At 42.0% G+C, this 27690-nt stretch overlaps 1 protein-coding gene across 1 annotated transcript in view; it reads left to right on the top strand.

The window, feature by feature from the left end:
- Positions 1 to 27690, top strand: part of MALRD1 (MAM and LDL receptor class A domain containing 1) — a 420915-nt gene that overhangs the window by 13495 nt on the left and 379730 nt on the right. The window contains exons 5-7 of the mRNA XM_045007156.1: positions 6691 to 6784; positions 13045 to 13191; positions 20727 to 20884. Of these exons, the coding sequence (XP_044863091.1) occupies positions 6691 to 6784; positions 13045 to 13191; positions 20727 to 20884 (399 nt within the window). The remainder of the gene's footprint in view (positions 1 to 6690; positions 6785 to 13044; positions 13192 to 20726; positions 20885 to 27690) is intronic.

Genomic DNA, 27690 nt, shown 5'->3' on the forward strand with positions numbered 1-27690 from the left:
TCAGATTTTATACAGAACAATCACCCTTATAACATCATAAATTGGAACCTACCCATAAAAATTACTTGTTTCAGAGCTGAGATTAGTTATTGTATTCTTTCAGGCCCCAAAGAAGTTAACTGTTTTGCTGGACTGGAGCTTTTTGTATATTTGTTGGCTGTGAATTTTTATAGAGATTTGCTAGGTGATTAAATATTTACAATATTTAGTCGAGCTTTGAGACTTTGTTACACGATATATTTATGCAGTCCTTTCACTAGTTCTCAATTGCTGTAACCTTCTAAAAGTTTATTCAATTAGGGCTAGTCTACACTTACCAGCCGGGTCGACGCGGTGAGTTCGACTTCTCGGAGTTCGAACTATCGCGTCTAATCTGGACGCGATAGTTCGAACTCCGGAAGCGCCGCGGTCGACTCTGGTACTCCACCACTGCAAACGGCGGTGGCGGAGTCGACCTTGGAGCCGCGGACTTCGATTCCGCGGCGTCTGGACGGGTGAGTAGTTCGAACTAGGGTACTTCGAATTCAGCTACGCTATTCACGTAGCTGAATTTGCGTACCCTAGTTCAACCCCACTTCTTAGTGTGGACCAGCCCTTAGTTTCAACACTTTTAAACATTAGTCTATGCAGACCACTAGCACAGTAAGGGATAGCATCATGGTTACAAAATGACATCATACATAACGTATTCTCACTGTTCTGCAGAATACTGTTTTTAAAAATATCAGGGTAATTTTACTCCTAGCTTGTTGTTATAAGGAACTGGCTATTATGCTTACCCTTCAGGTAAGGACCATCTGGTTATAAGAGCTCAGTAAGTCTCTGCCTTGTAATACATCTGACCAAATGCCTGATTATGCAATATACTTAGGGTGACCAGACAGCAAATGTGAAAAATCGGGACAAGGGGTTGGAGGTAATAGGAGCCTATATAAGAGAGAGACCCAAAAATCGGGACTGTCCCTATAAAATCAGGACATCTGGTCAACCTAAATATACTGTTACTGTCCATGGCAGTCATAATATCAAATCATTTGATGAGGTCTTTGCCCTTAGACTGAAGAACACTCATCACTGCTTGACTTGCAAAAGTGGCTACTATCCACTGTGACCTGCATTTTCAAAGCAGTGTGTGCCTCACCAGCTTACTAAGGCACAACTCCCCACTGCACATGTGCAGTGCAGCTTTCAGTTTTTGGGCTTATCTGACCTTAGTGGATACCCAACGGTGTGCAACTTCATGCTGGAGACCAAGATCTAGCATTACATTTGCTTTTCTATCTCCCATCCTTCTCTTTCGAGACTTAATAAGGGGTGAGGGGAATTGTTAATAGAATATGGAATCTTTTCCCTGTAATCGTAACTGTTTACTGGTTAACAAACATTTTAAACTTCTGATAGCTGTTCGGGGGGTCATTGTGAAATAAGTTGATGGTCACAGTCCAATTCCTAGAGGACAGGTGTGCACCTTATAAAACAGATCATTACTACTGTTGAAATGTCACTGCTTTTAGCACTCTGATAAGAGTCGCCAAGGATCTGAACAGGCATTGAGACTGAACTGTCAGCAGAGCCAGCAGCAGGCATAAGCAGACTAAGAAATTGCTTAGGGCCCCAAGCAAATTAAGCCCCTGCCCCAATTTGCTTTTTATTATAAGAAATTGCCTGTGTGTGTGTGTGGCGGGGGGGATATTTTTGCTAAGGGTCCCCAATGGGCTAGCTCTGGAACTGAAGTACCCTCTCATCCTTGGAAGTGTTCCCTCCAGTTCCAAGGGGAAGCATATTGTCAGAATCTTGTGTGTAATCTTGCAGTGCAAATGTCTTTCTGAACCTGGCCTGTGGATACTTAGAGGACCTCAGTCTACAGGACTGTCAAGATGGCATTTTTCAGAAACGCTGAACTCATGCAAAAATGAAAGGTAGAAAAATAACCATTGTGAAATAGTTAGTCAATAGCCATATTGGCTTATTGCCAACTACAGGGAGTTCTGTTGTATTGAAATCTGCAGCTCTTTAAGCTGCCCATCACAAAATGAACTCAGCACATCCTTTGGCTAGCAGAGCTCTTTCTTCAAGGTTTTTTTCCCCGTAGTTGTTCTGTGCTGGAAATATTACATATTAAATAACATCCATTTTTTTGTGAGGCAGAACATTGCTCTGAACAAATGTGATTGGGATGGTGGGTATTGTCCCTGTGATTCAGTCCTGTACTTGTCATTGCTTCTGTATTTGGTGTCTGATTGCACAGAAAGGGATCTGCCTGCCTGGAAGATTCTTCATTGGGATTCAGCATGTGTAGAGGACTCAGCCATACAAAACAGAGCTGCCAGTCACAGAAAAAGAGAAAGTGTCATAATCTTAGCCATTGTAATGCATACATGCTGGTGGCCACTTGCACTACATGGTTAGCTAGCAATAATAGATCTGGTAGGAAGGAATTTTGATGCATTCATTGTTATGTTTATGTCAGCAAATGCTATTGCTAAGCTTAACAAAGCATTTCCATTATAATGATTTCCTCAGCCTTTTGGGCTGAATGTTTCCAAGCTTGGTCTCATGGAACAGGTAAATATTTGTTGTTCAAATTTTGAGGGGAATCAGTTCAGTTGTTCTTGAGGTAAATGAATTGAGATACAGTTTTTGCCATTGGTGAAGAAGACCTTTATAACATTTTTAAAAAACAAAACAGTAGTGGAAGGTATGAAGTAAGCATTTAACACCATCATTTTCCTCCTGGAGTAGGAAACTCAAGCCAAGTTTGAGAGAGAAAAATACAGAATTGGCACTCTTGAAGCAGAAAGGTTTAAAATTGGCATTGAACCTACTCCCTGTGAGGTCAATTGTATCAAGCCCTTCACTAGTACATTTTCAGTAGTGGGTTTTTTTTTCCTTTCCTCAGTTTTATATTAGGAGATAAGACAAGTTCCCTGCATGTCCCAAGCCAGTATTGAATATTGGGCAAATAGCAGAAACGTTTTGTGTCAGAACAGTGGCAAGAAGGTAAAGGAAAGGAAATATGCAGGAACTGAACATGTACAGAATTCCACAAACTTAAAAATTTGCCCATGCTATTTATAAACATTGCTGCAATCTTGTTTTTCCATTTGTGTGCTTTATAATGCAACAAAGTGTTCAAACATATCAGAGTAATATATATCAATCTAAAATAATCCACTCGCTGGATGAAAACAGTACATCTTTAAAAGATTCATAGGAATCTGGGACATGTATAACCCCATGGGAACCTGTGATTATACCAGTCATCAAGGCTGCTATTAAAGTATGGTGATGTACAATAACCATTGGTGATCTATTGCTAACCTTTTTTGCTTTGCTAGGTGCAGGGAAGAGATGCTCTTGTAACATCTTTCACTGTGTTAAAAGTATTCTTCAAAAGATTCTGTGAGAGGAAGCTTGTAATCAAACTACCGAGGAAGTATACAGACCACCTCCTTAGATAGCTGAACTCTCAGCAAGTTTTTTTTCTTTCCGCAATAGCTTTCTTTCATATGCATATGTTTAATACCTAGAGCTTCTATTTCCTATTAAATTATGCAGTGTTCACTATATCAGAGTCCACTGAGGTTATCTATTTCCTCAGAGAAGGCATCTGTCATGTCTTTAAAAAATAAGGACCAGATTAACCAATTTCCATCAGGTATTTTGTGCAACTCCAGTGACACAAAACAGCTGTAAACCCAGCTTGTTCAGACAGTTAAAACAGCTTTATGGCTGCTTAGCCTTGCTGATGCAAAACAATCAGTGTACTAGTGGATATGGCCCAAAAGGTGTTGGTCATCAAGTGTCATCAGAGTCAACTACTCTAGAAAGCACTCAATAGGTGCATTTAAGGGTATCCCCTTATATATGTGTGAGCGCACACACACTGTTTTTATGTTTTTATGCTCAATATCATCATCAATTATTAATTATTATTATTAGTCACAAAAATTCTATGTGTGGGTGTTTAAGCAGGATAGCTGTAGTACAACATTTAATAATACCCCTGTAGAATATGGTTCTGAAACCGCCTCTGATTTTGCAAAACCAAAACAAGACTATATTGCTCTAGTATTACCCAAATCATGCAAGTTCATCCCATCTCTACTCAGATTAGTCAGGGGGGTAAAATCAGGACAGTGGTTTAAATTGTTAAAAAAGTGAGCCTATTGAATAACCAGTCACATTCAACCACATACACAATACTAATTGTGAAATGGTCAAACGTTTGTTTTATTATTTTATTTGTACATTTTTAAACTCATGTTTGTTTTATTTTCCAAGTTATGATCCTGTGCTGAATAACATTTTTGGAGGCATAATTAAAACCTTATAATAAATAAAAAGGGAAAAATTGAATATATGATTATAATTACTACATCATAACTCACCCAAGCTTTACTTGATATATTTAAACTTCTTTGTATAATATATGTATACATGAGAGATGGCCATAAATGGCCATCTCACATTTCAAATATCAGAGGGGTAGCTGTGTTAGTCTGGATCTGTAAAAAGCAACAAAGAGTCCTGTGGCACCTTATAGCCTAGAAGACATATTGGAGCATAAGCTTTCATGGGTGAATATTCACTTCGTCAGACGCGTGTCACATTTCAAAGTTTGTTTTCATTACAAATCGGAATGAAACATTGCATTTAAAACATATGCTGCCTTTTGATAATGTTGAAACATAATATAGTATAAAATATATACAATATATCAGAATATTTCAATAAAATTTGTCAGTTATCAATTATATAGAATATTAAAACTATTTCAATATAATTCAAAACAAAATGAAACAATGTTTTGATATTATCAAAATGAAACATTTTCACATTACTGAAATGAGAAAGGTATTCTCCCATGGAACATTTTGTCAAGATAGATGTATTCTTGAGAAATATATAGATTTTGATGAAACTATATGTTCTAACAGAAAACTGTTCCATCTGAATGCTTTTTGGCCAGCTCTAATATAAACTCACAAAATGGCACTGTTTCTGAACAACACTGTTATTTCTGAAGGGGCAGCTGCTCCATGTTTGGCTAGCTGTGGTTTGTCTGTAGTATTAATAAGGGAAAATGGTCACTAGTTATCCTACTCTCCCCAATACTGCAGAGGCTGGAATATACACGCCATGGCTAACTCAATGTAGTTTTGGCAAATTCAGCTGTATATTCAGCTTTGAATGTGTATATATTTTGCTTTGTTGTACACAGTTATATGGGTACACAAGCTATACCATTGCCTGTGAAGTTCAGACGGCGCCTAAAAACGTAATGTGATTACAGTTTTGTTGTTACAGTAGTTAACGTTGTTTCCCTGGAGCAAGGCATGGAATAAATATAATGATCATGTCCATGGTTCCGCAATGAAATCCTATGTGGTATTACCCCAAAATGTTTTGGAATATAGGTACCACTCTCTAGTGGAGAATATAATAATCTATGGCATAAATCAATTACAAAATATGGGTTTGCACGCCTAATGTCTTTACTATTAAGTTGTACAAGCAGTCCATAAAATTGTCCCTGAACTCTAAAACTAATATTGGAAGTTTTGCTGATTTAGTATTATCAACTTGACACTTAATAGCAAGACTAGATTGTGCTTTTAGATATCGTCCTTGTAAGGGCAGGGTGTAGCATCACCACACCATAAGGAGCCCAGAGAACTGTGATTCAGTGTTGGAATTCCTTCCTTATCGCCACTCCCACCTTTTTCCCAGGGGAAAAAATTACTACTCTTCCTACACCATAATCTCAGTTCAGATGCAGTGGCCCCCTCATGGTGGGGAGGCAGCAAAGCCTAGGTTCTACCATTTCTTACCTCTCTCCAGCCACTACTTGCTGATCTCTCTGATGAGGGAATACTGGATAAGCAGCCCTACTCTCCCCACTTGGCCTGAGGCCAGGAGGAGGGAAGGCTGTACAGTGGAAGTGTGCTTGTGTGGTCTTATTCTCCTTACGTTCCTGTGTGGCACTTTAGGCTGGGTTACAATCTAGCCCTAAATCACTAACAGAAATGCAAGACATCTGTGCATAGCTCCAATGGTAGTATAGTTGATGGGAGAATATCTCCTTTTGAGGCGTTAGTGATTAACAGCTGATAATTTTTGTTTCCCAAGATGCCAGTCTTGGACCTTCCATTGATAAAAGTTTACAGGTTGGAATGGCATTAACTGTCCTGCCTCTGCTCCAGATCTCTGCCTGGTAAACTCTGAAAATGAAAAAAAGCAAACTTGCTATCCCCAGGCCCTGGTGGAAGGAGTGACTTGATAATCCAATAATTTTTTTTCTATCTCTTAACCACTATGATCCTGTTTGACTTAGTTCCTCTGAAAGGAATACATTCTGTTGTGGTTTGCATGGGCCTTTTGGTTAAAGTCAACTTGGCTTTTGACCTGAAAGCATGATTAGGGTGTATATCCAGGGTGTATATCCACTAGTGATCAAAAGCCAGGCTGTTAATCTACTGAGAAAATTATTTTTTTTTGCATGACCTGGGCTTCTTTATTTCCAGTAGAAACTCTACAGTATACAATCTTGTGTGATTAGGCTGCTAGTTCATGTAATGTAACAACTTCAGGGAGTCTGCAGCATACAGGTATACTTTTTTTCCTCTGTATGTATGTGAGACAACGTGAATGACATTTTCTCCTAACTTGCTGTTAAACATCATGCAGGTTGTCATTCAAGGGACACTTGAGGCCTGGGGACCAGATGACACCATTGCTATTGATGATATTTCTTTCAGTGGTGGATGTTTTCCAGCATTTGGTAAGAATCCCTTCTTTAACCACACAAATAATTCTTTCCCCCTTAAGCCAAAAGAAAAAACGTAAAGAGGCCCTTTTGTACTCAAAAGATTTCTCAACTACTTAATCATTTTCATGTGGTTTATATTTTATTCCTCTAAATGATCTGCTATCAGATTTCATAAACACAACCACAAAGGAGGACAATAAATACTTTAACAAATCTGGTACAGTAACTCCTCACTTAACGTTGGAGTTATGCTCCTAAAAAATGCAACTTTAAGTGAAACGATGTTAAGCGAATCCAATTTCCCTGTAAGAATGAATGTAAATGGGGGGGGTTAGGTTTCAGGGAAACATTTTTTTTGCCATACAGTACAGTACTATAGTTGGGAGGTGCCCCCGCCTTACCCCACACAGGCACAGCCCACTGGCACCGGAGACAATGAGGCAGGCAAGGAGGCTGAAGCTGCTGTGGACTAGGAGAAGCACAACCCTCAGCCTGCCCATGCCACCCCTTCACCCAACCCCTCACCCTTAACCCGCCTCTTCTTCCCCTCCCCACCCCCTTTACTCCGCATGCAGCATCCTCACTCCTCCCCCGTCCCTCCCCTGCCTCCTGCCCGCGGCAATCAGCTGGTTTGCAGCATTCAGGAGGGTGTGGGGGGGAGCAAGGACATGGCACGCAGGCTCCGCCTCCCTCCCCTGCCTCCTGAACACCGCAAGCCAGCTGATTGCCGCGGGCAGGAGGCGGGGGGAGGAGGGGAAAGGCGCTGATCCGCGGGGTCTGCCAGCGGAGGGGAGGCATTGTGGGGAAGCATAGGGGAGCTGATGGGGGGGACTGCCATCTGTGGATAAAACAGGCAGCCAGAGGACGTTATAGCGAAGCACTGCACAACTTTAAATGGAGCATGTTCTGTAATTGAGCAGGGACATAAGATCAAAACAACGTTAAGCGAGAGGATGTTAAGTGGGGAGTTGCTGTATATTATAAATGCCTTATGAGTTTTCTGCAGAAATACCACCACAAAGTCGTCAATGGGCAGGAAAAATCTACCATTCTTTGCCTGAGAATTCATTATTTTCAGCCAGCTGAGGGAAAGCTGTGGAGCTGACCTTTAAAAAACCCTCAAACAAACAAACAAACAAAAACAGCCTTTTTAGGGTTTAAGGCCCTGATTCTCATCTCCACTGTAGATACTGCCTCTAAGCAGCTATTAAGTCCGTGTAGCCAGCCATGGGGGAGATCATCCAATGCACAGTGGTGCATTCTCTGGTGGTGTAGATCCAGTGGAATGATTCCTATGCCAGTCCCCTTTCTGCGGCCAGTACACAGGGTTTGTCCAGGAGAAAATGGACATGACTGGGGCTTGTCTTCACTTCCAGGAGTCTCTGATTATAACAACAACCTTTTGGGGCCAGTGGCTGGTCTGGATTACAGCAGGAGATTGTACTGGCACACTGATGATCCAAAATTGCAGGAGTGCAAAGGTGACTTAAAACCAACTTTGCATCTTCCCACTCCTGAGTTGTGCTGAAAGCTGCTTGGCCTCAGCTTAGAATCTGAGGCTCTTTGAGTTTACTTTACCATGTTAGTATATGTTTGCAATGCTCCCAGTGGTGGTGCAAGAGTGTGAGTACAAACCTCAGAGCAGACTGCTGAAAAACCAGGACACAAACCCCAAACTCACTGTGAGTTCTAAGCTTAGATTCCAGCAACCAACTTCACCAAGTGCAAACTCATCAGGCATATTAACAGCCTTAAACAGAGTCACAGACAGTTCCCTTGGATACTCCGGTTTGTCTTGAGTTTATCTGTGTGATAGATGGCCCTTATGCCAAGAATCACAGCAATATTCAGGTTACTCCTACTCCCCAAAGACCAGACACTTACCCCAAGTCAATGGTGCCTTAGATCTCACATCAAGGCTAACGCTTATAAGCCAGTCCTATAATACACTATATGAAGATTTATTAAATAGGAAAAAGGAAATTTAAAAGTTATTTACAAGGTTATAGCAAGTGAATATAGACAAACAAATTAGTTAGTCTTAAGTTTTAAAAGGTAATAGAGGCTTCTATAATCAGCAAGCTGTATTTGTCCTTTAGGGTTAACCCTGGTTAAGTTTCTGGGGATCTCTTGCTTATGCCTATGAAACTCCTTACTCCCCCCTCACCTCCAAGACCCAACAACATAGAGAGCCTTAGTTCCTTTTCTTTGGGTTTTTTATCCCCCTCCTGCCATGTGCTGTCAGTTACAAACTCAGTTGATGGGAGGAGTCCACTCACATGACTCATTTTCATGGGGAGGAGAGTAGAACAAAATAAGAGTCTTTAGTCCTTTTGTTGACGATTCCTCTATCCAGATGCAGGGAGTTTCCAGTTGTAAGATCCAACCATAACCTGTTGGGTATCAATGGGTCTCTTCTTGCAGGAGCTGCATAACAGTTTCTGTAGAAGAAGAGCTCTTCTCACTATTTAATGTCCCTCTCCCGTATGGAGATTCATGGTCACAGAGGTTCAAATTACGCCCACTCAGATATTACATTATAGATGTAATACGGATCTGAGAAGTAAGATTAATGCATGGAGTAACTCACAAGCATTCAATACAGTCCAAACACTGAACACTTTCTTTTAATTCTAGTACCTATCTTATCAACGTTAACCCACAAGCGAGACAGATAGATTTCAGCCATGGTATTGTCAGTGTTCAGTTGAGACATGGGGACCTTGGCATGAACTGGTGTCTGGTCTGCCAGCATCACAATGTCATCTGGCATGAAGAATTTATACCTCAGATATATTTAGCTTTTGCAAACAGTTTTGTGAACTGGAGTCCAAAATAGGAGGCTCCCCTGAGAAGGCAATGAGAACAGACATCTAAAGTAGATATCCAATCTGATTAATATTTTAGAATGCTGAGCATATGTAGATGATGTTACCTTCATCTTGAGAGTCAAGCACAAATCTTTGGGACCCTGATGATTTAGGGCTAGATTAGGGATATTTATTTCAAAGGACACATCTCTATTTAAATAGGAAAAATAAATTTCAGGTAAAGAAACTTGCTGTGTTATAAGCATTTCCATGCCTCAGATGCCCTGCATTTGGGAAAGGTAGAAGCAAAGTGGGATGCCAGGTGTACTTATTTACATGCCAGTACCCACTTGTAAACTGTTACCCAGCAGGGCTGCATAGGAGTGCTGGGAACAAAATTACAGGCTTTGCACTTACTTGCCATATGAACTGCGATTATTCTGCAGTGTGCTTTTTAGAAGACCAAATTTGAAACAGGGAGTCTGTGAAACTCTCAATGCAGAAATGTGATTTTTCTCTCTGTCTCTTCCTTGGAGGACTACTGCAGCTGAGATGGGATAATGGGACAGATGTAGAGAAAAAAATGATAATTTGTCATTGTGGCCAATGAGCCAGTATGTCCTTTCTTCATTAACTGATTTTTCAAATAGCATGTGTATCTCTCTCTCTCTCTGTGTATATATATATATATATATATATATATAAATAAAATCTACTGGCTTTATTTGTAAGCAGGGCTCTTTTAAAGCAAAAAATCCCCCACACTTGAATAATAGAAGATTAGGGTTGGAAGGGACCTCAGGAGATCATCTAGTCCAATCCCCTGCTCAAAGCAGGACCAATCCCCAACTAAATCATCCCAGCCAGGGCTTTGTCAAGCCTGACCTTAAAAATCAATATATATCTTTAAATATAAGTGTTAAACTTATCTTACATATATACAAAACATGACGTATCAACTGATCTCTTGCAGCAGTACAAAGCACATCAGATGTGCTCAACCTGGAGCCATTTCTTGTGACATTTAAATTTAGAGGCACATGATATTTGAGAAGTCAACTTCCTGAGATGACATCTCAGGTGCCAAAGAGCAAAGAGTCAGAAGAGTTTTAATTCCAGCTTCAGGAAAGAGGTTTTGCTGCAGCATGTTTCAAATGGAAGGTTAGATTAATGACCAGCTGAATGTAAACTCCTTATTGTGCTGGTCTTTGGGAAATGGCTGGGTAAGAGGGCTCTAAAGGGAGACTAGTTTTGATTTCATGAAATTTGTGGTGAAACTTGTATTTCTCCAGAAACTCTACCTGTCACAATACCCTGGGTACCAGCCATTTTGCACATGGAGCTACATTTGTGTTCACTGATGTAGAACTAAGCTTTTGGGATAACAAATAAATTAGCTTATTTAGGGTGTGTTCATTTTTTAAAGACTATTTTTTTGGCCCAAACTTTGCCTGTCCACTGAAAACAGACATGGTTTCCCCCCCAAAAACAGGGCACATAAACATGCTACAAATAAATATATATCCATGTTATGGCTCTGAATGGGCCTCTCTCTCTCTCTCTCTCTCTCATTCACTCACTCACTCACTCACACACACGCACACACACAACCTCTCCTGCTTCTGTCCTCAACTCCTTTGCTCTCTTATTGTGCCGCTCCTCCTTCCTCAACTGTACAAGGAACTGCCTTCTGCTACCGCCTTGTCTACTCAGCGCTCCCCCAGCAATCCTCTTCACAACTCTCCTCTACCTCCCACTGATTTCCACTTGTATGTAGCCCCCTTCTCCTGAAGTTAAAAAGATCCAGGAATTAAAAGGAATGGAGAGTTTTATCCAACTTCATAGCAAAAATATTTTGTATTCAGACCAAGACATTAGTAGAAAAATGTATTAGATGAGATATACTTAAATATAAACATCTCAAAACCCAGTTGAAATCTTCATTCTTTTATTAGAACTGGATAATCCAAAGTATTTCTAAACTCTGATTTATTTAAGTAGGGTTAGATCCTATAGTTCTCTTGTAAAAAGAAAAAAAATTCCCACTGATGTCATCATTAAGCAATGATTGCTGAAATGTCAAACTGCACCTCACTGTTCTGAGGCTTGTACATGTCTGTCATTCAGAAACATTGTAGAAGTTATATATTACATGAAGGCAACTTTGGTTGACTTGATATCAAGAGGGTGACCACTTTACATTTAAAATCCTTTGAAGGATTTAAAATCCAGTGGGAGCCATGGTCGGCGGGACCTGCGGACAGGGCAGGTAAACACACTGGCCCAGCCCATCAGGGGCTTTCCCTACACGAGCGACAACCCCTGTTTGAGAAACCCTGCTTTAAAAGATAAAGCAAGATATTTGACTAAATTTGATGCTTAATTACATAGCTCAAAAAAGCCACAGATTTACAGCTATTATATAAACACATGTAAACGGCACAGAATGTCTTTTAATTGTTAAATAGTAAATGTTATAGAGTTGTTTTAAAAAGTCTCCTATAATAGCATATCTAGTGGAGCTTGCATTTCAAAGGTTTTCTATATACATCCCAATGTCTATGCTCCTATTACAGAAAAAAAGGATAGATACTGACATGCATTCTCAAGCATCTGCATTCTAATCTAGCCACAAGAAAAGGAAACAGTGGACTTCTGAAAATGAATGTTCCCAAAGAGGGAGAGGAAGGGACTGTTTTTTGTTTTGACAAAGTTGCATGTTTTTAAGTTTGCTAAATTCCTGCAAAGCTGGGGCAATTTTATGAAATATTTTAATTTTTACAAAAAGATCTTAGATTAATTTTTTTTCTCTCTCTGGAGACTTGAAAATAAGTCACAGTTGAGAGATTTGAGAGAACTTTAGGAAGTTGTGGTAATGTCCCCAAAAACTACAGGACAGGCCCAATTATTCTACTAAGTGGAACTACTCACATAAAGAGGGGTTGTACAAGTGAACCTCTGCATTTTAGATATATAGGGCTGGAGTCAGAAGACCCCAGGCTCTAATTCAACCTCTGCCACAGAATGCTTTTAATAACTAGAGTTGGGTGGAAAATGGTTTTCCCCTCTGGCAAGAATTAAAATTTTGAAAGGTCCCAACAAAAAGTCTAAATCTTCAAAAAATGTTGAAAACCAAAAAAAAATCAGAAAAAAACATTAGATCAGGTCAGTCAAACCATTGTATTTTCTAATGTTCATATTCTAATTTTTTACGCTTATTATAAAATAACATAATTCTTCACTCTGGAAGAATTATCCATCATTAGGCAGTGACTTTCTGAAGTGGTATCACTAAAGATGGCAGCCTAGAATACCAGATAAACCCACTGGTAGGCTGGTTACTTGTGAGGTAACCAGAAGCAGAAGGACTGTCAAGTAGTTTAATGAACATTAATTTTTAAAGGGAAATAATCTTATAAATAATGACTTTGGAGGTAACTGAATGATTGCTTTCCCATTTAGAGCAGCACGTTTGCAGTTTCGAGCTTGACATGTGTCACTGGAATTCAGATTCATCATTTGAACACGTTTCCTGGGTGCGCACAAAAGCAGGAAATAATCTTGCCTCAAAATCAGCTCCCCTGAAAGATCAAAGCAATGATACTGGAGGTAAGAATATAAAATAAATACATGGTTATTAGCTGCCATTAGACTGGTAATTTTTAGGAAATGTCAGAGGGAAACTTTGTGGAAATAGAATTAAAAGTCATCACATGCTTTATTTTATACTTAAACTAGCCTTTATTTTGGAATATTCAGTATAACAAGATCTATACATATAGTATGAGAATATCAAGAGCTTTCATCTAAGTTTCCAAACAAGCTGATCTTTGAAAAATCAAACCTTACTCTAATATTTTTTGTCCCACCTTTGGGCAAGGATTACATCATGATTCCATAGCACATTAAGTCCTTCCAAGTCCACTGTCTGTTCCTTTTTCTCAGGTGCTGCTCTATATAAGCCTCCCATGCATTCCAAAGTTTCGCTTTACACCTTTAATTGGACCACCCAAGGACAAAACAAATCGGTATAATTAATACTTAATTATAAATGCGAGCCTCTCTCCAGGGGTGGTAGCTTTCTGGAGGCATGTGAAGGGGACCACTCACTGCCAGTGCCACCCAGTAGTCAGTCCAGAGCGGGCAGTTTGTCTTACTCCTGGACATTCCCCTTTCCATCTATAGCTCTGCTTTGTGGTGGTCTGTCCTGTTAGTGACTCAGCCCTCTGACTGGGTCACTCATTCAAGTCCACCCCTTCTGGGGTACACATAGGGTTACCAGATAGCAACTGTGAAAAAATGGGATGGGGGTGAGGGGTAATAGGTGCTTATATAAGAAAAAGTCCCAAAAACCGGGACTGTCCCTTTAAAAAATATCTGGTCACCCTAGGTACACATAAAGAGTCCAATAATGTGGAAGTCTTCATGAGTCAGCCAGGGCTTCTGGGCTTCTTGGAGTCAGGATCATTGTACCAACTAGGTTCCCCACTGTCATTGTCCCCTCTTTAAAGATTGGTAAATGAGTCCAGGCCCAACCTCTCCACTGGGCTCTGATCCAGGGCCCAATGGTAAACAGCTAAGTCCTACACCTTGGGGTGCTATGCAGCTGCCTCTGGATCACCCCCCTCCCTCATTCCCACAGAGTAAAGTAAAGAACTGAACACACAAATACATTTCTGACCTTCAAAAGTCACTCTCCTTTGCGGCTTGTTCAGGTCAGCATCACCAAGCCTGAAGCAGCAAAAGCTCCTGTGGTGTTCCCAGCTCCGAGGAACTCAGAGTGTAGATCAGCTACTTCCCCGCCTCCCTGCCACTGAGCTATTCTGTTTCCCATTTTTAAATGCCAGCTTGTGCAAGCTTTCCTGGTGCAGTGGGACGAGGCTGCTTGTTCCCAGAGCAACTCCTTATCCTCGTTTTCTCCAGTACGGGTTTGTATACCCCATCACAAGGTGTTACAACCTTAGTACATTTGCATTTGCCTAATCACCCGCCCCACAACTGTTCTTAATACCTGGAGGGCAATGGTCCCCCCTCCGTACAGACTTAAATGAAATCCATGGCCCACAATGATACATAAACTTAATTCAATAAAGTTTATCCTGGATATTGCAGGAAATTGCCCCATCTGTCACAATTTCCACAATTGTCAGAAGCTGGGAATGGGCAACAGGGGATGCATCACTTGATGATTACCTGTTCTATTCATTCCCTCTGGGGCACCTGGAATTGGCCACCGTCAGAAGACAGGGTACTGGATGAAATGGACCTTTGATCTGACCCTGTATGGCTGTTCTTATGTTCTTAATGCAGCTCTCGCTACAATAGTCCTGACATTCAAAGCTGTTACACTTGTTAATATAATATTTTGGCAAAGACTTTTCAAAAGCATAAGAAACATCAAAAATGTCATGGAAAGGACCTCCAGGCCCATTTTGTTCTTGTCTTTTCTGTTAGGGCTATAACCAATGTTTCTATGTAGCATTAGTTGCAATGGTAACTTTTTAAGTCTATAGCTTATTGATTGCTGTTTGAACTTTGCTGAGCCTAGAGATGCAAAATACTTCTTGCAAAATGTCATAGTAGTTGACATAGATGCTTTAAAAAAATAACAGCTGGTTGGAAGTTTTCAACTCTGTGTCCCAAAGTACTTTATAATAATGAATAAGATGTAGATAACGCAGTATTTCCCTCGTAGGCAAACATGGTTGCTATATGCACTTATTAATAGTACATATTTCTGGACATTAAAATGTGTTGTAGGGCAGAGGGAATGCTGCCTAGGAAACTAAGGTGATTCCTCCATTCTTTTGAATTATCCTGGGACCTTTAACTTCCACCTGGACAATTAGCAAAGAAGGGACTCCAATTTAACACCTCACATGGAGGATATTGCCTCAGTCAGTGACACATACTAACTTATTAGTGGAGTATTATGTCGGTAATGGCGATGAGCCTTCATGTGTGCCAATATGGGCAATGATTTTTCTCTAGATCAGGGCTTGGCACCCTATGGCATGCGTGCCAAAGGTGGCACACGAGCCGATTTTTAATGGCACACGGCTGCCTGCCGGAGCAGCGTGCCATTAAAACTCCTGCGCAGCCCGGCCCGGCCTGCTCTTCTCTGCTCTCCCCCCGCCGCGGGGGCAGGGGGCAGAAGCACAGGCATGCGCATGGGGTGTGCCCAGGCACTCCCTAATGCAGGGGAGGGAAAATGGCCCCACTCTCCCGGCGCGGCAAGCTGTGGGGTCTGCGCTCCCGGGCTAGAGCACCCGGCTGAGTGCAGCAAGCTGCCGGCCTCTCCCCTGGAGCCATGTCGCCGCACGTGCAGCACTCTGAGGGGTGGGGCTGCCCGCTCCTGTGGGGCAGCGTGTCTGGCTGCGCGGAGCAGAACATGCTGCTAGGGGCCTCATGGTAAGGGGTCCAGGGCCAGAGGGGTTGGATAAGGGGGGGCAGTCAGGGGACAGAGAGCAGGGTGGTTTGGATGAGGGTGGGATTCCCGGTGGGGTGGTTTGGGGCAGGAGGTGTCTGGAGGGGGCAGTCAGGGAACAGGGGGTGGTTGGATGGGGCATGGGAGATGGGAGTCCCAGGGTCTGCAGAGAAGAAGCGGGGGCAGGGCCTTCGGGAAGAGGGGGGTGGAATAGGGGCATATCCCCTCCAGCCCCCTTCCCTGACAGCCCTCTCCCCACACAACACCCAGCCTTGTGCCCTGCACACCCCCCAGGCCCCTGCCCTGAGCCCTGTACTCCCCTCATACACACCCAGCCCTCTGCTTGACTCCTTCACCCGCCCCCCACGACCCCAGCCCTGACTCTGGCACCCCCACACATACCCAGCCCCCCCTGCCCTGACACCTGCACCCCCCTCACATGCCCCCAGCCCTCTGCCGTGACTCTTGCACCCCCCACATACCCAGCCCCTCCATACACTCCCCCACATCCTGACTCTTGCACTCCTCACCCCCACCCTGAGCACCAAACAGGAGCTCCTGCACACACACACACACACACATACCACATTCCCACCTGCACCCCTTGCTCCAAATGGGAGCTGCCCAGGTAAGTGCCCCACACCCAAACCTCCTGCCTCAACCCTGAGCCCCCTCCCTCATTCTAGCTCCTGGCCAGACCCTTCACGCCCAGCCCTGTGCTCAGTGCAGAGAGAGGAAGAGAATGGGCCAGAACCAGGGAGAAGGTAGGTACCCACTGTATGTGGGCAGGGCCTAAGCAGAAGGACCCCCCCCCCGCTGGCGAAGACCGGGAGCGGAAGAAGCTCGGGGGGCCTGGGCCCCGTGAGAGTTTTCTGGGGCCCCCAGAGTGAGTGAAGGACCCCGCTCCAGGGGCCCCAAAAAACTCTTGTGGGGGCCCCTGCGGAGCCCGGGGCCTGGGGCAAATTTCCCCACTTGTCCCCCCCCCCAGGTGGCCCTGATCCCAACTGGCAGGAGCCGTCGGATTGAACCCCTGAGCAGCAGTGGGCTCAGCCGCATAGCCCACTGCTGGTCTGGGGTCCCAGCCGCCGGCCCCACGCAGCCCGCTGCCGGTCTTGGGTTCTGGCTGCCGGACCCTTGCCAGCCGGGGGTCCCGGCCGCAGGCCCCACTCAGCCCGCTGCTGGCCTAGGTGAACAGAACCCCAGACCAGCAGCGGGCTGAGCTGGCCAGCGGTGTAAGATCAACATTTTAATTTAATTTTAAATGAAGCTTCTTAAACGTTTTGAAAACCTTGTTTATTTTACAATACAACACTAGTTTAGTTAAATAATATATAGACTTATAGAGAGAGACCTTCTAAAAAACGTTAAAATGTATTACCGGCACGTGAAACCTTAAGTTAAAGTGAATAAATGAAGACTCGGCACACCACTTCTGAAAGGTTGCCGACCCCTGCTCTAGATGCTGAATACCCTAACTGCCCTTTTTATCTGCTGGAATGGCTATTGGGTATGTGACTGGGTCAAATTTAATTCCTTAATTAATCTGTACTGGAAATGAACATGTTTTTAAATGCCTGTCATTCAGGTAGGTGGGTATCATTAATTGGGTAAATAGACACAAGTAATTGAGTAGGCTGAATATATTCTTCATAAATAATAGGTTGGGGCTGCTCTAAGCACTTTATGTTATAACAGAGAAACAACACATAAAAACATGAGAGAAAAGGTACAGCAATACGCAGAAATGAATTCTTCATAAATGTTGGAAGGAATCCAAAAATTCTGAACTAGTTCAGCTCATCTCTGCTTGATGCACACTTTTTCAGCATTTCTTTTCTTGCTAAGTATTCAAGTTATAAAGAGGGAGCAGAGTTCATCTTAATGACTGAAATGCTAAAAACCAGAGCTACAGCGTAATGGAGCCTCAAAAATTTATTGTAGGAAGGTTCAAACTTGCAAATAGAGCTTGACTAAGCTTTAGCTTGTGATTTTGATCAAAGCTTCCATTACCATAAATAGGAAGGGGTAAGAAACTAAATTATGGAGTCCAGGTCTAGATAATTATATTTATAAAGAAAGAATTGCCTATAGGATTTGAGTAATCTTCATTTCCTGGTATTCTTAAATTTAATAAAATATTTTCTGACCTTGGATGACTTTTTATTTTTTGTGTGTGTTGCTTCTTTCCTGCACTTGTTCTGTTACTTTATTTCTCCTAGTTTTTCTAAAGTTAGAAGTTCTTTCAGAGTTTTTTCTCCCCTTTAACCTTATAGTTTCTGTCCTTACTGTATTTTATCCATTACCAGATTTTTTTTTCTTTTTCAGTCTCTAAGCCTACACAACGCAGCATATGGCTCCCATAGTTATTTCTTTCTAAAAAATATCACAACAGATTCTACACCTTGGTTTAAAATAAACAAATAAAAAACCTCACAAGTAACTACTGATGCAAATCCAATCATGTGTATGTCGTGAAAATGGCCCAAATCATTAAAATATATGTTATTTTCCCCAGATTTTTTCTTAAATTATTTCAGCAGTGAGAGGAGGGTTTTCAGTAGACAGAATTTCCAAAGCTGCTACTTGCCACTTCCTCATAATCTTGTAGGTCAAGGCCTTTTAAAATTTAGTTGAGAAGGGCATTTATTTGAACTCCTTTCAGCGTCTATTATTTCCTTTTGGCTATGAATGTAATGGCCTTATACTGTACATCTGTCCCCTTACAGTAAAGTTTAAAATGTGTTTTAAAACAGTTTTCTCCAGTTTCCTAACAAAGCTTTGTTAGTTTAGTGATAGGAACACACAAATCTGTCTAGTCCTATTCTGAAAGTGTTTCCATCAGTACTTGTTTATCATGTATCCGTGCAACCCAATCAAAACTCTAAAATAAGAACCAAACCCTTTCCTGTGTTGTACTGATAAGTAGGGAGAAGAGAGCCTGGGCAGATGTTTTCCTCCAGTGCACTGTCTAGTAGTATGACTGGAGTGACTGGAGTCCTCAAGAGACCATTTAGAGTAGGATCGAGATTTCCCTCGGTGACGTGATCTCTTGGCGCTAACCATGCTCAGATCCTAGAGGGTAGGCTGAAATGTATATCATACCCTTCCCTCTTACCTCTCTTGAAATGATCAGTAAATGTAACTGGGAATGCGTTCCCCTTAGCTGCTTTAGTGTGGCAGACCTGAGTTCAAATCCCTGCTCCACATCAGGCGGGGGGGGGACTGAATCTGAGTCTCCATATCCCAGCTGAATGCTCTAACCACAGGTCTAACAGTTATAAGGGAGGCACCTGCCAATCCCCGTTTGTTTGTTTTTTTAATCTAGCCTTTCATTTGCTTTGCTTTTATGTTTAAAAAAAGTTCCCGACAACCAAACAAATTAGTTCATTTCAGGTTCGACAAGATATTTTGTTGAGCCTGAAATGAAACCTTTATTGACTTTTTTGATTTACCAACATTTTTCACAATTTTCCAGTTGGGGTTGTTGAACCAATTTTTTGAAAGGCTCAGCAAATGGAAAAATCAGTTATTTGCCCAGCTCCAGATGTAATGTTATCAGCTGTAGGATTCTGAATTCAGTTGAAGAATGGGCACAAGAAATTCGACCGTTAATTGATGGCTGATCTCATAGTGTAATAGTCATAAAAATATAGATGCTTTCTGAATCTGCATAGATGTATTTTTTGGTGATATTGCCATTTCTATGGAGGTTAGGCTCTGTGATGAAGAGGGATAGCAAGCACTGTATTGCATTATGGAATCCTAAATAACAAGTGCAAAAGAGCAGCAATGAGGTGGAGTATGTGGCCTTTTAACAAAATCTACTGTAAACCTTTTTTATGAAATGACATTTCCCCCTTTTATGTTTCAAGCGTTCCAGGAGTATGGTCTAAATTTGAGATCAAAATTACATTTACAGAAGGTGAAAGTGACTTAATAACAAACAAGGATGTCATGAAATATCTTAACTGGGAGCTGCAGAAAATAGCAAAGTATCCTGTGACTCAGGAGGAAAAAAAAGCTATGCTATAGCTAAAACAGGTGTCTTGTCTTTTTATTTCTGATAGATAAAAAGAGACTGTTGAGGACATAAGATATTCTTTTAGGCCTCTGTAGGAACACTTTTATGAGGGGCAGCAGGTCAAGAAAAGCCCAAATTGGTTTCCTGCTTCAGATGGAAACACAGTGTGCTGCTGACACTTTGGTGTACACATAAGCTCTATACAGATCTTACACCTCATGGTGTTTTCTGCAGGAGGACAGAATTTTTCCCCCTTATTTCATTCTTTAGCAGATTTACTGTAAAATATATTTACTAGAAACATGCTGGGAAGGAAGAAAGGCAAACTTCAGATAAAAGCCAACAATGATTAGGTATGGAATGACTGAAAATGTGAAGAAGCTAAACAGAATGTGGGACAAGTTGTGGCCTGAGACTATTACTGTCTGAAGTAACAGCTTTAGGATAGCATCAGCTGATACCAGTATTTGGGTGCATGGCGTTGTAGTATAAACAAAATTATAGTTTTTTTTATAAGAAATTCCCATCAATTCAAGTCATGTCATTTCATAATTTTAAAACAAGACAACCAGATCCTGGTGTTGAAACCATTAGTTGTCTTTTTGATTACAGGAACCCAGTATTCATATTTTTAAGGACTGAGGGAAAGAGGTGTCTTGTGAAATGGTACACTTTTTTTCTTTTCTTTTTTTTCAGGCCATTATGTGTGTGTGACAGCTAATGACAACACATTATACAAAAGTGCTTATCTTAACAGCTCCATGTATCACTGCTTTGGCAAGAATTGCCATTTTCAATTTTATTACTCCATGACAGATAGCAGTGTTCTCAAAGTGGTACTGTATACTAATAAGGTAAGGAGAAACTTTCATTAATTTTCAGACTGTAAAGAAATGAAAGTCCTGCTCTGGTCAGTCAAAAAACCAGAAAGCCTTTGTTCAACAAACTTAGTATGTGTTCATACCCCACATTTAGGGACAGACTGGGGGCCAGATCCTCAAATGGTGTAAATCACTATAGCTCTGTTGAACTTCATGGAGCTGCACTGATTTAAACCAGGGGAGGACCTGGCCACATGACTTTTAAATCCTAGGATGTACTTTGATTGTCTCAGCCAGAATATAAGGCTTTCTGGGATTTCCAGGGAGCAGACGACAGCAGCACCTGTGGTGCCCTTTAAAATGATGTAATGTGTGCTTCCCTCCATGCTGGGCTAGGTCCCTTTGCAGAAAGTGATGCCACCTGCATTGGTAGCTGGAGGCTCAGACTGTGCCTGTTCCCTGTGCAGAAGCAGTAGAAAGCAAAGATTCTTGCATCAGACATCCACACAAAGTTGGGAGCAACTCTTGCACCAACTGGTCACATTTTTTACTTCATTCTATAACAGTTACCTTTTTCCTGTGATAAGCAATCACAACAAATAACGCTGGGTGCTAACTTTAATGTCAAACTCCATTATAAATACTGGCTCAGGCTCCTGTACTGTTCTGTTTGACCCCACCTCATCTGTAACGAGGACACATTCTGCGGTTGGGATGCCACTGAAAATCCCTAGAAAATCTCTCCCTTGTAATATTCCTGTCAAAGAACTTAATATTGATGCTACTGTACAATTACTCACTCAAGGCATGAGCACCGTAGCTGGTCTCATTAACTCGTGGCTCTCTATATTTTAATGATGGGACTAAAGAAATTAAATTGTCACCCAACACAGCAAGTATAATAAAGGGGGAGAGCTTTGTCATGCTGCATTCACAAGGCTTACATATGAAATAGCATTGCCCAGTGGTGGTGTCTCGTGATCTGTGGGGCTGTCTTCACGTACAGAGCTGCAGCAGCACTGGTGCAGCTGCACCATTGTTGCGCTTCAGTGATGATGCTCCTATGCCAATGGGAGAGTGTCTCCCATCAGTGTATTTAATCCACCTCCATGAGAGGTAATAATCACATTGATGGGAGAAGCAATCCTGTCAACATAGTGCTGTGTATGCAAAGGGGTGGAGGTGGTGGTTGGTGTAACAATGTTGCTTGAGGCTGTGGATTTTTCACACCCTTGAGTGATGCAGTTATACCGATATAGGTCTGTACTGTAGACTTGACCTGAATATAGTAATGGGTAGCAGGAACTCTTGAATGTTAATCCTAGCTCCCCCACAAACTCATTATGTAGCCATGGGCAAGGCACTAGATCTTTTCTGTCTCATTTCATAAGAACATAAGAACATAAGAGAGGCCGTACCGGGTCAGACCAAAGGTCCATCTAGCCCAGTATCTGTCTACCGACAGTGGCCAATGCCAGGTGCCCCTGAGGGAGTGAATCTAACAGGCAATGATCAAGTGATCTCTCTCCTGCCATCCATCTCCATCCTCTGACGAACAGAGGCTAGGGACAACATTCTTACCCATTCTGGCTAATAGCCATTTATGGACTTAGCCACCATGAATTTATCCAGTCCCCTTTTAAACATTGTTATAGTCCTAGCCTTCACAACCTCCTCAGGTAAGGAGTTCCACAAGTTGACTGTGCGCTGCGTGAAGAAGAACATCCTTTTATTTGTTTTAAACCTGCTGCATATTAATTTCATTTGGTGACCCCTAGTTCTTGTATTATGGGAATACGTAAATAACTTTTCCTTATCCACTTTCTCAACATCACTCATGATTTTATATACCTCTATCATGTCCCCCCTTAGTCTTCTCTTTTCCAAGCTGAAGAGTCCTAGCCTCTTTAATCTTTCCTCATATGGGACCCTCTCTAAACCCCTAATCATTTTAGTTGCCCTTTTCTGAACCTTTTCTAGTGCTAGAATATCTTTTTTGAGGTGAGGAGACCACATCTGTACACAGTATTCGAGATGTGGGCGTACCATGGATTTATATAAGGGCAATAATATATTCTCAGTCTTATTCTCTATCCCCTTTTTAATTATTCCTAACATCCTATTTGCTTTTTTGACCGCCTCTGCACACTGCATGGACATCTTCAGAGAACTATCCACGATGATGCCAAGATCTTTTTCCTGACTCGTTGTAGCTAATTTAGCCCCCATCATGTTGTATGTATAGTTGGGGTTATTTTTTCCAATGTGCATTACTTTACATTTATCCACATTAAATTTCATTTGCCATTTTGTTGCCCAATCACTTAGTTTTGTGAGATCTTTTTGAAGTTCTTCACAATCTGCTTTGGTCTTAACTATCTTGAGAAGTTTAGTATCATCTGCAAACTTGGCCACCTCACTGTTTACCCCTTTCTCCAGATCATTTATGAATAAATTGAATAGGATTGGTCCGAGGACTGACCCTTGGGGAACACCACTAGTTACACCTCTCCATTCTGAGAATTTACCATTAATTCCTACCCTTTGTTCCCTGTTCTTTAACCAGTTCTCAATCCATTAAAGGACCTTCCCTTTTATCCCATGACAGCTTAATTTACGTAAGAGCCTTTGGTGAGGGACCTGGTCAAAGGCTTTCTGGAAATCCAAGTACACTATGTCCACCGGATCTCCCTTGTCCACATGTTTGTTGACCCCTTCAAAGAATTCTAATAGATTAGTAAGACACAATTTCCCTTTACAGAAACCATGTTGACTATTGCTCAAGAGTTTATGTTTATCTATGTGTCTGACAATTTTATTCTTTACTATTGTTTCAACTAATTTGCCCGGTACCGACGTTAGACTTACCGGTCTGTAATTGCCGGGATCACCTCTAGAGCCCTTTTTAAATATTGGCGTTACATTAGCTAACTTCCAGTCATTGGGTACCGAAGCCGATTTAAAGGACAGGTTACAAACCTTAGTTAATAGTTCCGCAACTTCACATTTGAGTTCTTTCAGAACTCTTGGGTGAATGCCATCTGGTCCCGGTGACTTGTTAATGTTGAGTTTATCAATTAATTCCAAAACCTCCTCTAGTGACACTTCAATCTGTGACAGTTCCTCAGATTTGTCACCTACAAAAGCCAGCTCAGGTTTGGGAATCTCCCTAACATCCTCAGCCTTGAAGACTGAAGCAAAGAATCCATTTAGTTTCTCCGCAATGACTTTATCGTCTTTAAGCGCTCCTTTTGTATTTTGATCATCAAGGGGCCCCACTGGTTGTTTAGCAGGCTTCCTGCTTCTGATGTACTTAAAAAACATTTTGTTATTACCTTTGGAGTTTTTGGCTAGCCGTTCTTCAAACTCCTCTTTGGCTTTTCTTATTACACTCTTGCATTTAAGTTGGCAGTGTTTGTGCTCCTTTCTATTTGCCTCACTAGGATTTGACTTCCACTTTTTAAAGGAAGTCTTTTTATCTCTCACTGCTTCTTTTACATGGTTGTTAAGCCACGGTGGCTCTTTTTTAGTTCTTTTACTGTTTTTCTTAATTTGGGGTATACATTGAAGTTGGGCCTCTATTATGGTGTCTTTAAAAATGGCCCATGCAACTTGCAGGGATTTCACTTTAGTCACTGTACCTTTTAACTTTTGTCTAACTAACCCCCTCATTTTTGTATAATTCCCCCTTTTGAAATTAAATGCCACAGTGTTGGGCAGTTGTGTTCTTCCCACCACAGGGATGTTGAATGCTATTGTATTATGGTCACTATTTCCAAGCGGTCCTGCTATAGTTACCTCTTGGACCAGCTCCTGCGCTCCACTCAGGATTAAATCTAGAGTTGCCTCTCCCCTTGTGGGTTCCCGTACCAGCTGCTCCATGAAGCAGTCATTTAAAGTATCGAGAAATTTTATCTCTGCATTTCGTCCTGAAGTGAAATGTTCCCAGTCAATATGGGGATAATTGAAATCCCCCACTATTATTGGGTTCTTAATTTTGATAGCCTCTCTAATTTCCCTTAGCATTTCATCATCACTATTACTGTCCTGGTCAGGTGGTCGATAATAGATCCCTAATGTTATATTTTTACTAGAGCATGAAATTTCTATCCATAGAGACTCTATGGAACATGTGGATTCGCTTACGATTTTTACTTCATTTGAATCTACACTTTCTTTCACATAGAGTGCCACTCCTCCCCCTGCACGACCTGTTCTGTCCTTCCGATATATTTTGTACCCCGGAATGATTGTGTCTCATTGGTTGCTCTCAGTCCACCAGGTTTCTGTGATGCCTATTATATCTATATCCTCCTTTATCACAAGGCACTCTAGTTCACCCATCTTATTATTTAGACTTCTGGCATTTGTGTACAAGCACTTTAAAAACTTGTCCCTGTTTATTAGCCTGCCTTTTTCTGATGTGCCAGATTCTTTTTTATGTGACTGTTTATCATCTGATCCGGCCCTTACATTATACTTTTCAGTCCTCTGCTCCTGACTATAACCTGGAGATTCTCTATCATCAGACTCTCCCCTAAGAGAAGTCTGTGTCCGATCCACACGCTCCTCTGCAGCAGTCGGCTTTCCCCCATCTCCTAGTTTAAAAACTGCTCTACAACCTTTTTAATGTTTAGCGCCAGCAGTCTGGTTCCACCTTGGTTTAGGTGGAGCCCATCTCTCCTGTATAGGCTCCTCCCATCCCAGAAGTTTCCCCAGTTCCTAATGAACGTGAACCCCTCCTCTCTACACCATCGTCTCATCCACGCATTGAGACTCTGAAGCTCTGCCTGCCTACCTGGCCCTGCGCGTGGAACTGGGAGCATTTCTGAAAATGCCACCATAGAGGTCCTGGATTTCAGTCTCTTCCCTAGCAGCCTAAATTTGGCTTCCAGGACATCTCTCCTACCCTTCCCTATGTCATTGGTACCTACATGTACCACGACCACCGGCTCCTCCCCAGCACTACACTTTCCTTATCTGTATAATAGGGATACTAATATTTATCTATCATACGGTGTTGTATCAGGGAACAGCAGTGTAGTGAGCATTCCAGGCCAGGATTTAGGAAGCCCCTACCTGCTAACACTAGACACAGAGTCTGTGTATTCCCATTTATATTAATTCCAACAGCGTTCCATCTCCCTGCCATCCATGGAGGTGGATCTATCAACTTCAGTAGATCTTCTCATGTACTTAAAATTATGCAAAAGCTTAAGTGTTTTGCTGGATTCGGGCTTCGTTATTTTTAACTGGTTTAATTTTTCCTTTTTTTCACCCTGCTTAAGGGAGAGAATAGGGGAAGAAGGACAGAAAGGTCAGTCTCCAGAACACAGGGAACTTAATCTAATTAATTGATAATAGGCTCATTGATATGCACACTCAAAGATATTTTATCGACAGTCCCTATATCAATTTGACCTACTCTGGTTCCACAATTTATCTTGTCCTTTTGATGTTCTAATTATTGCATTATTCTTACAGTCAAAATGTATTTACTGTATGTGAGTTTAGTTGGAACTGTCATGAGCTGTTAATCACATTGAAAGACTCTGCATAAAAGTCCCTTCAGCTTGGCAGCTTACTGCCTAATATTTAAGGTGGGGGAAACAATCCATACACAGTGCTATTCAGACATTTAGGCCTGGTCTACACTACAAACTTAAGTCGACATAAGCCACGTTAAGTCAATCTAATAATGTATGTGTCTATGCTATTGAGTACCTTCCACCAACCTAAGTGGCCTGTAAAGTTGACTTCTGTACTCCACCTCCGTGAGAGGTGTAGCGCTTGATTCGACATCCACGGGACAACATAGGGATAGTGTAAACAGTGCATTGTGTAATTCAAATGAATTGGCCTCCAGGAGGTGTCCCACAGTGCTCTGCTGTGACTGTTTTAGAGAGCACTTTCAACTCCACTGCATGTCAGCCAGTAACTCAGGAAACAGCTGCTCCCCTGTTAAAGCCCTGGGAACTTTCGAATGTTCATTTCCTGTTTGATCAGTGTGGAGCGCTCACCAGCCCAGCTGATCATGGAGACTCAAGGCCGCAGATTCACTCCAGCATGGAGTACACATAAGGTGTTGAATCTTATTGCTATGTGGGGAGAAGAGTCTGTGTGGGCCATGCTCTGATCCAGCAGAAGAAAAGCTGACATCTATGCCAAGATTGCATGGTGCATGAGGGAAAAGGGCTACCCCAGGGACACACAGCAGTGCCGCGTGAAAATAAAGGAACTTTGGCAAGCATGCCAGAAGACAAGGGAGGTGAACAGTTGCTCTGGTTCTGCCCCACAGACATGCTGCTTTTATGAGGAGCTGCATGCGGTTTTCGCAGTGACCCCACCACTACCCCAAAATGCTCCGTGGATACCACCCAGGAGCCCCAGGCTACCTCAAGCAACAATGAGGAGGACGTTGTTGACGAGGAGGAGGAAGAGGAGAATCTAAGGCAGGAAAGTGGAGGATCCATTCTCCTTGAGAGCCAAGAACTGTTTTGACCCTGGAGCTCATCCCTTCACAGGACCAGTTGGTGGCAGAGTGTGATGCCGGGGAAGACACCACATTTCCAATCAAACTGTCGGAGTTACATGTTGTTGTTTAATATAAACAAAGAAGTGGATGTAATAGGTTTCGGTGGTCACTCCAGCTATGCAGAGGGTGCTCTCAGAAAAAGACAGTTTATATGCATGGGCCCGGGAATCCTCCATGGAGATCTCTAGGAAGCTTCCATGGAGGTACTCTACAATCCTTTGCAGAAGGCTTCTGGGAAGGCCTGCCTTATTTCATCCACCACGGTGGGACACTTTCACGTGCCACTACAATATTAACTCTGCTG

Source organism: Mauremys mutica, chromosome 2 (genome assembly GCF_020497125.1).
Source record: "Mauremys mutica isolate MM-2020 ecotype Southern chromosome 2, ASM2049712v1, whole genome shotgun sequence".
In the NCBI taxonomy this organism is placed as follows: Eukaryota; Metazoa; Chordata; order Testudines; family Geoemydidae; genus Mauremys; species Mauremys mutica.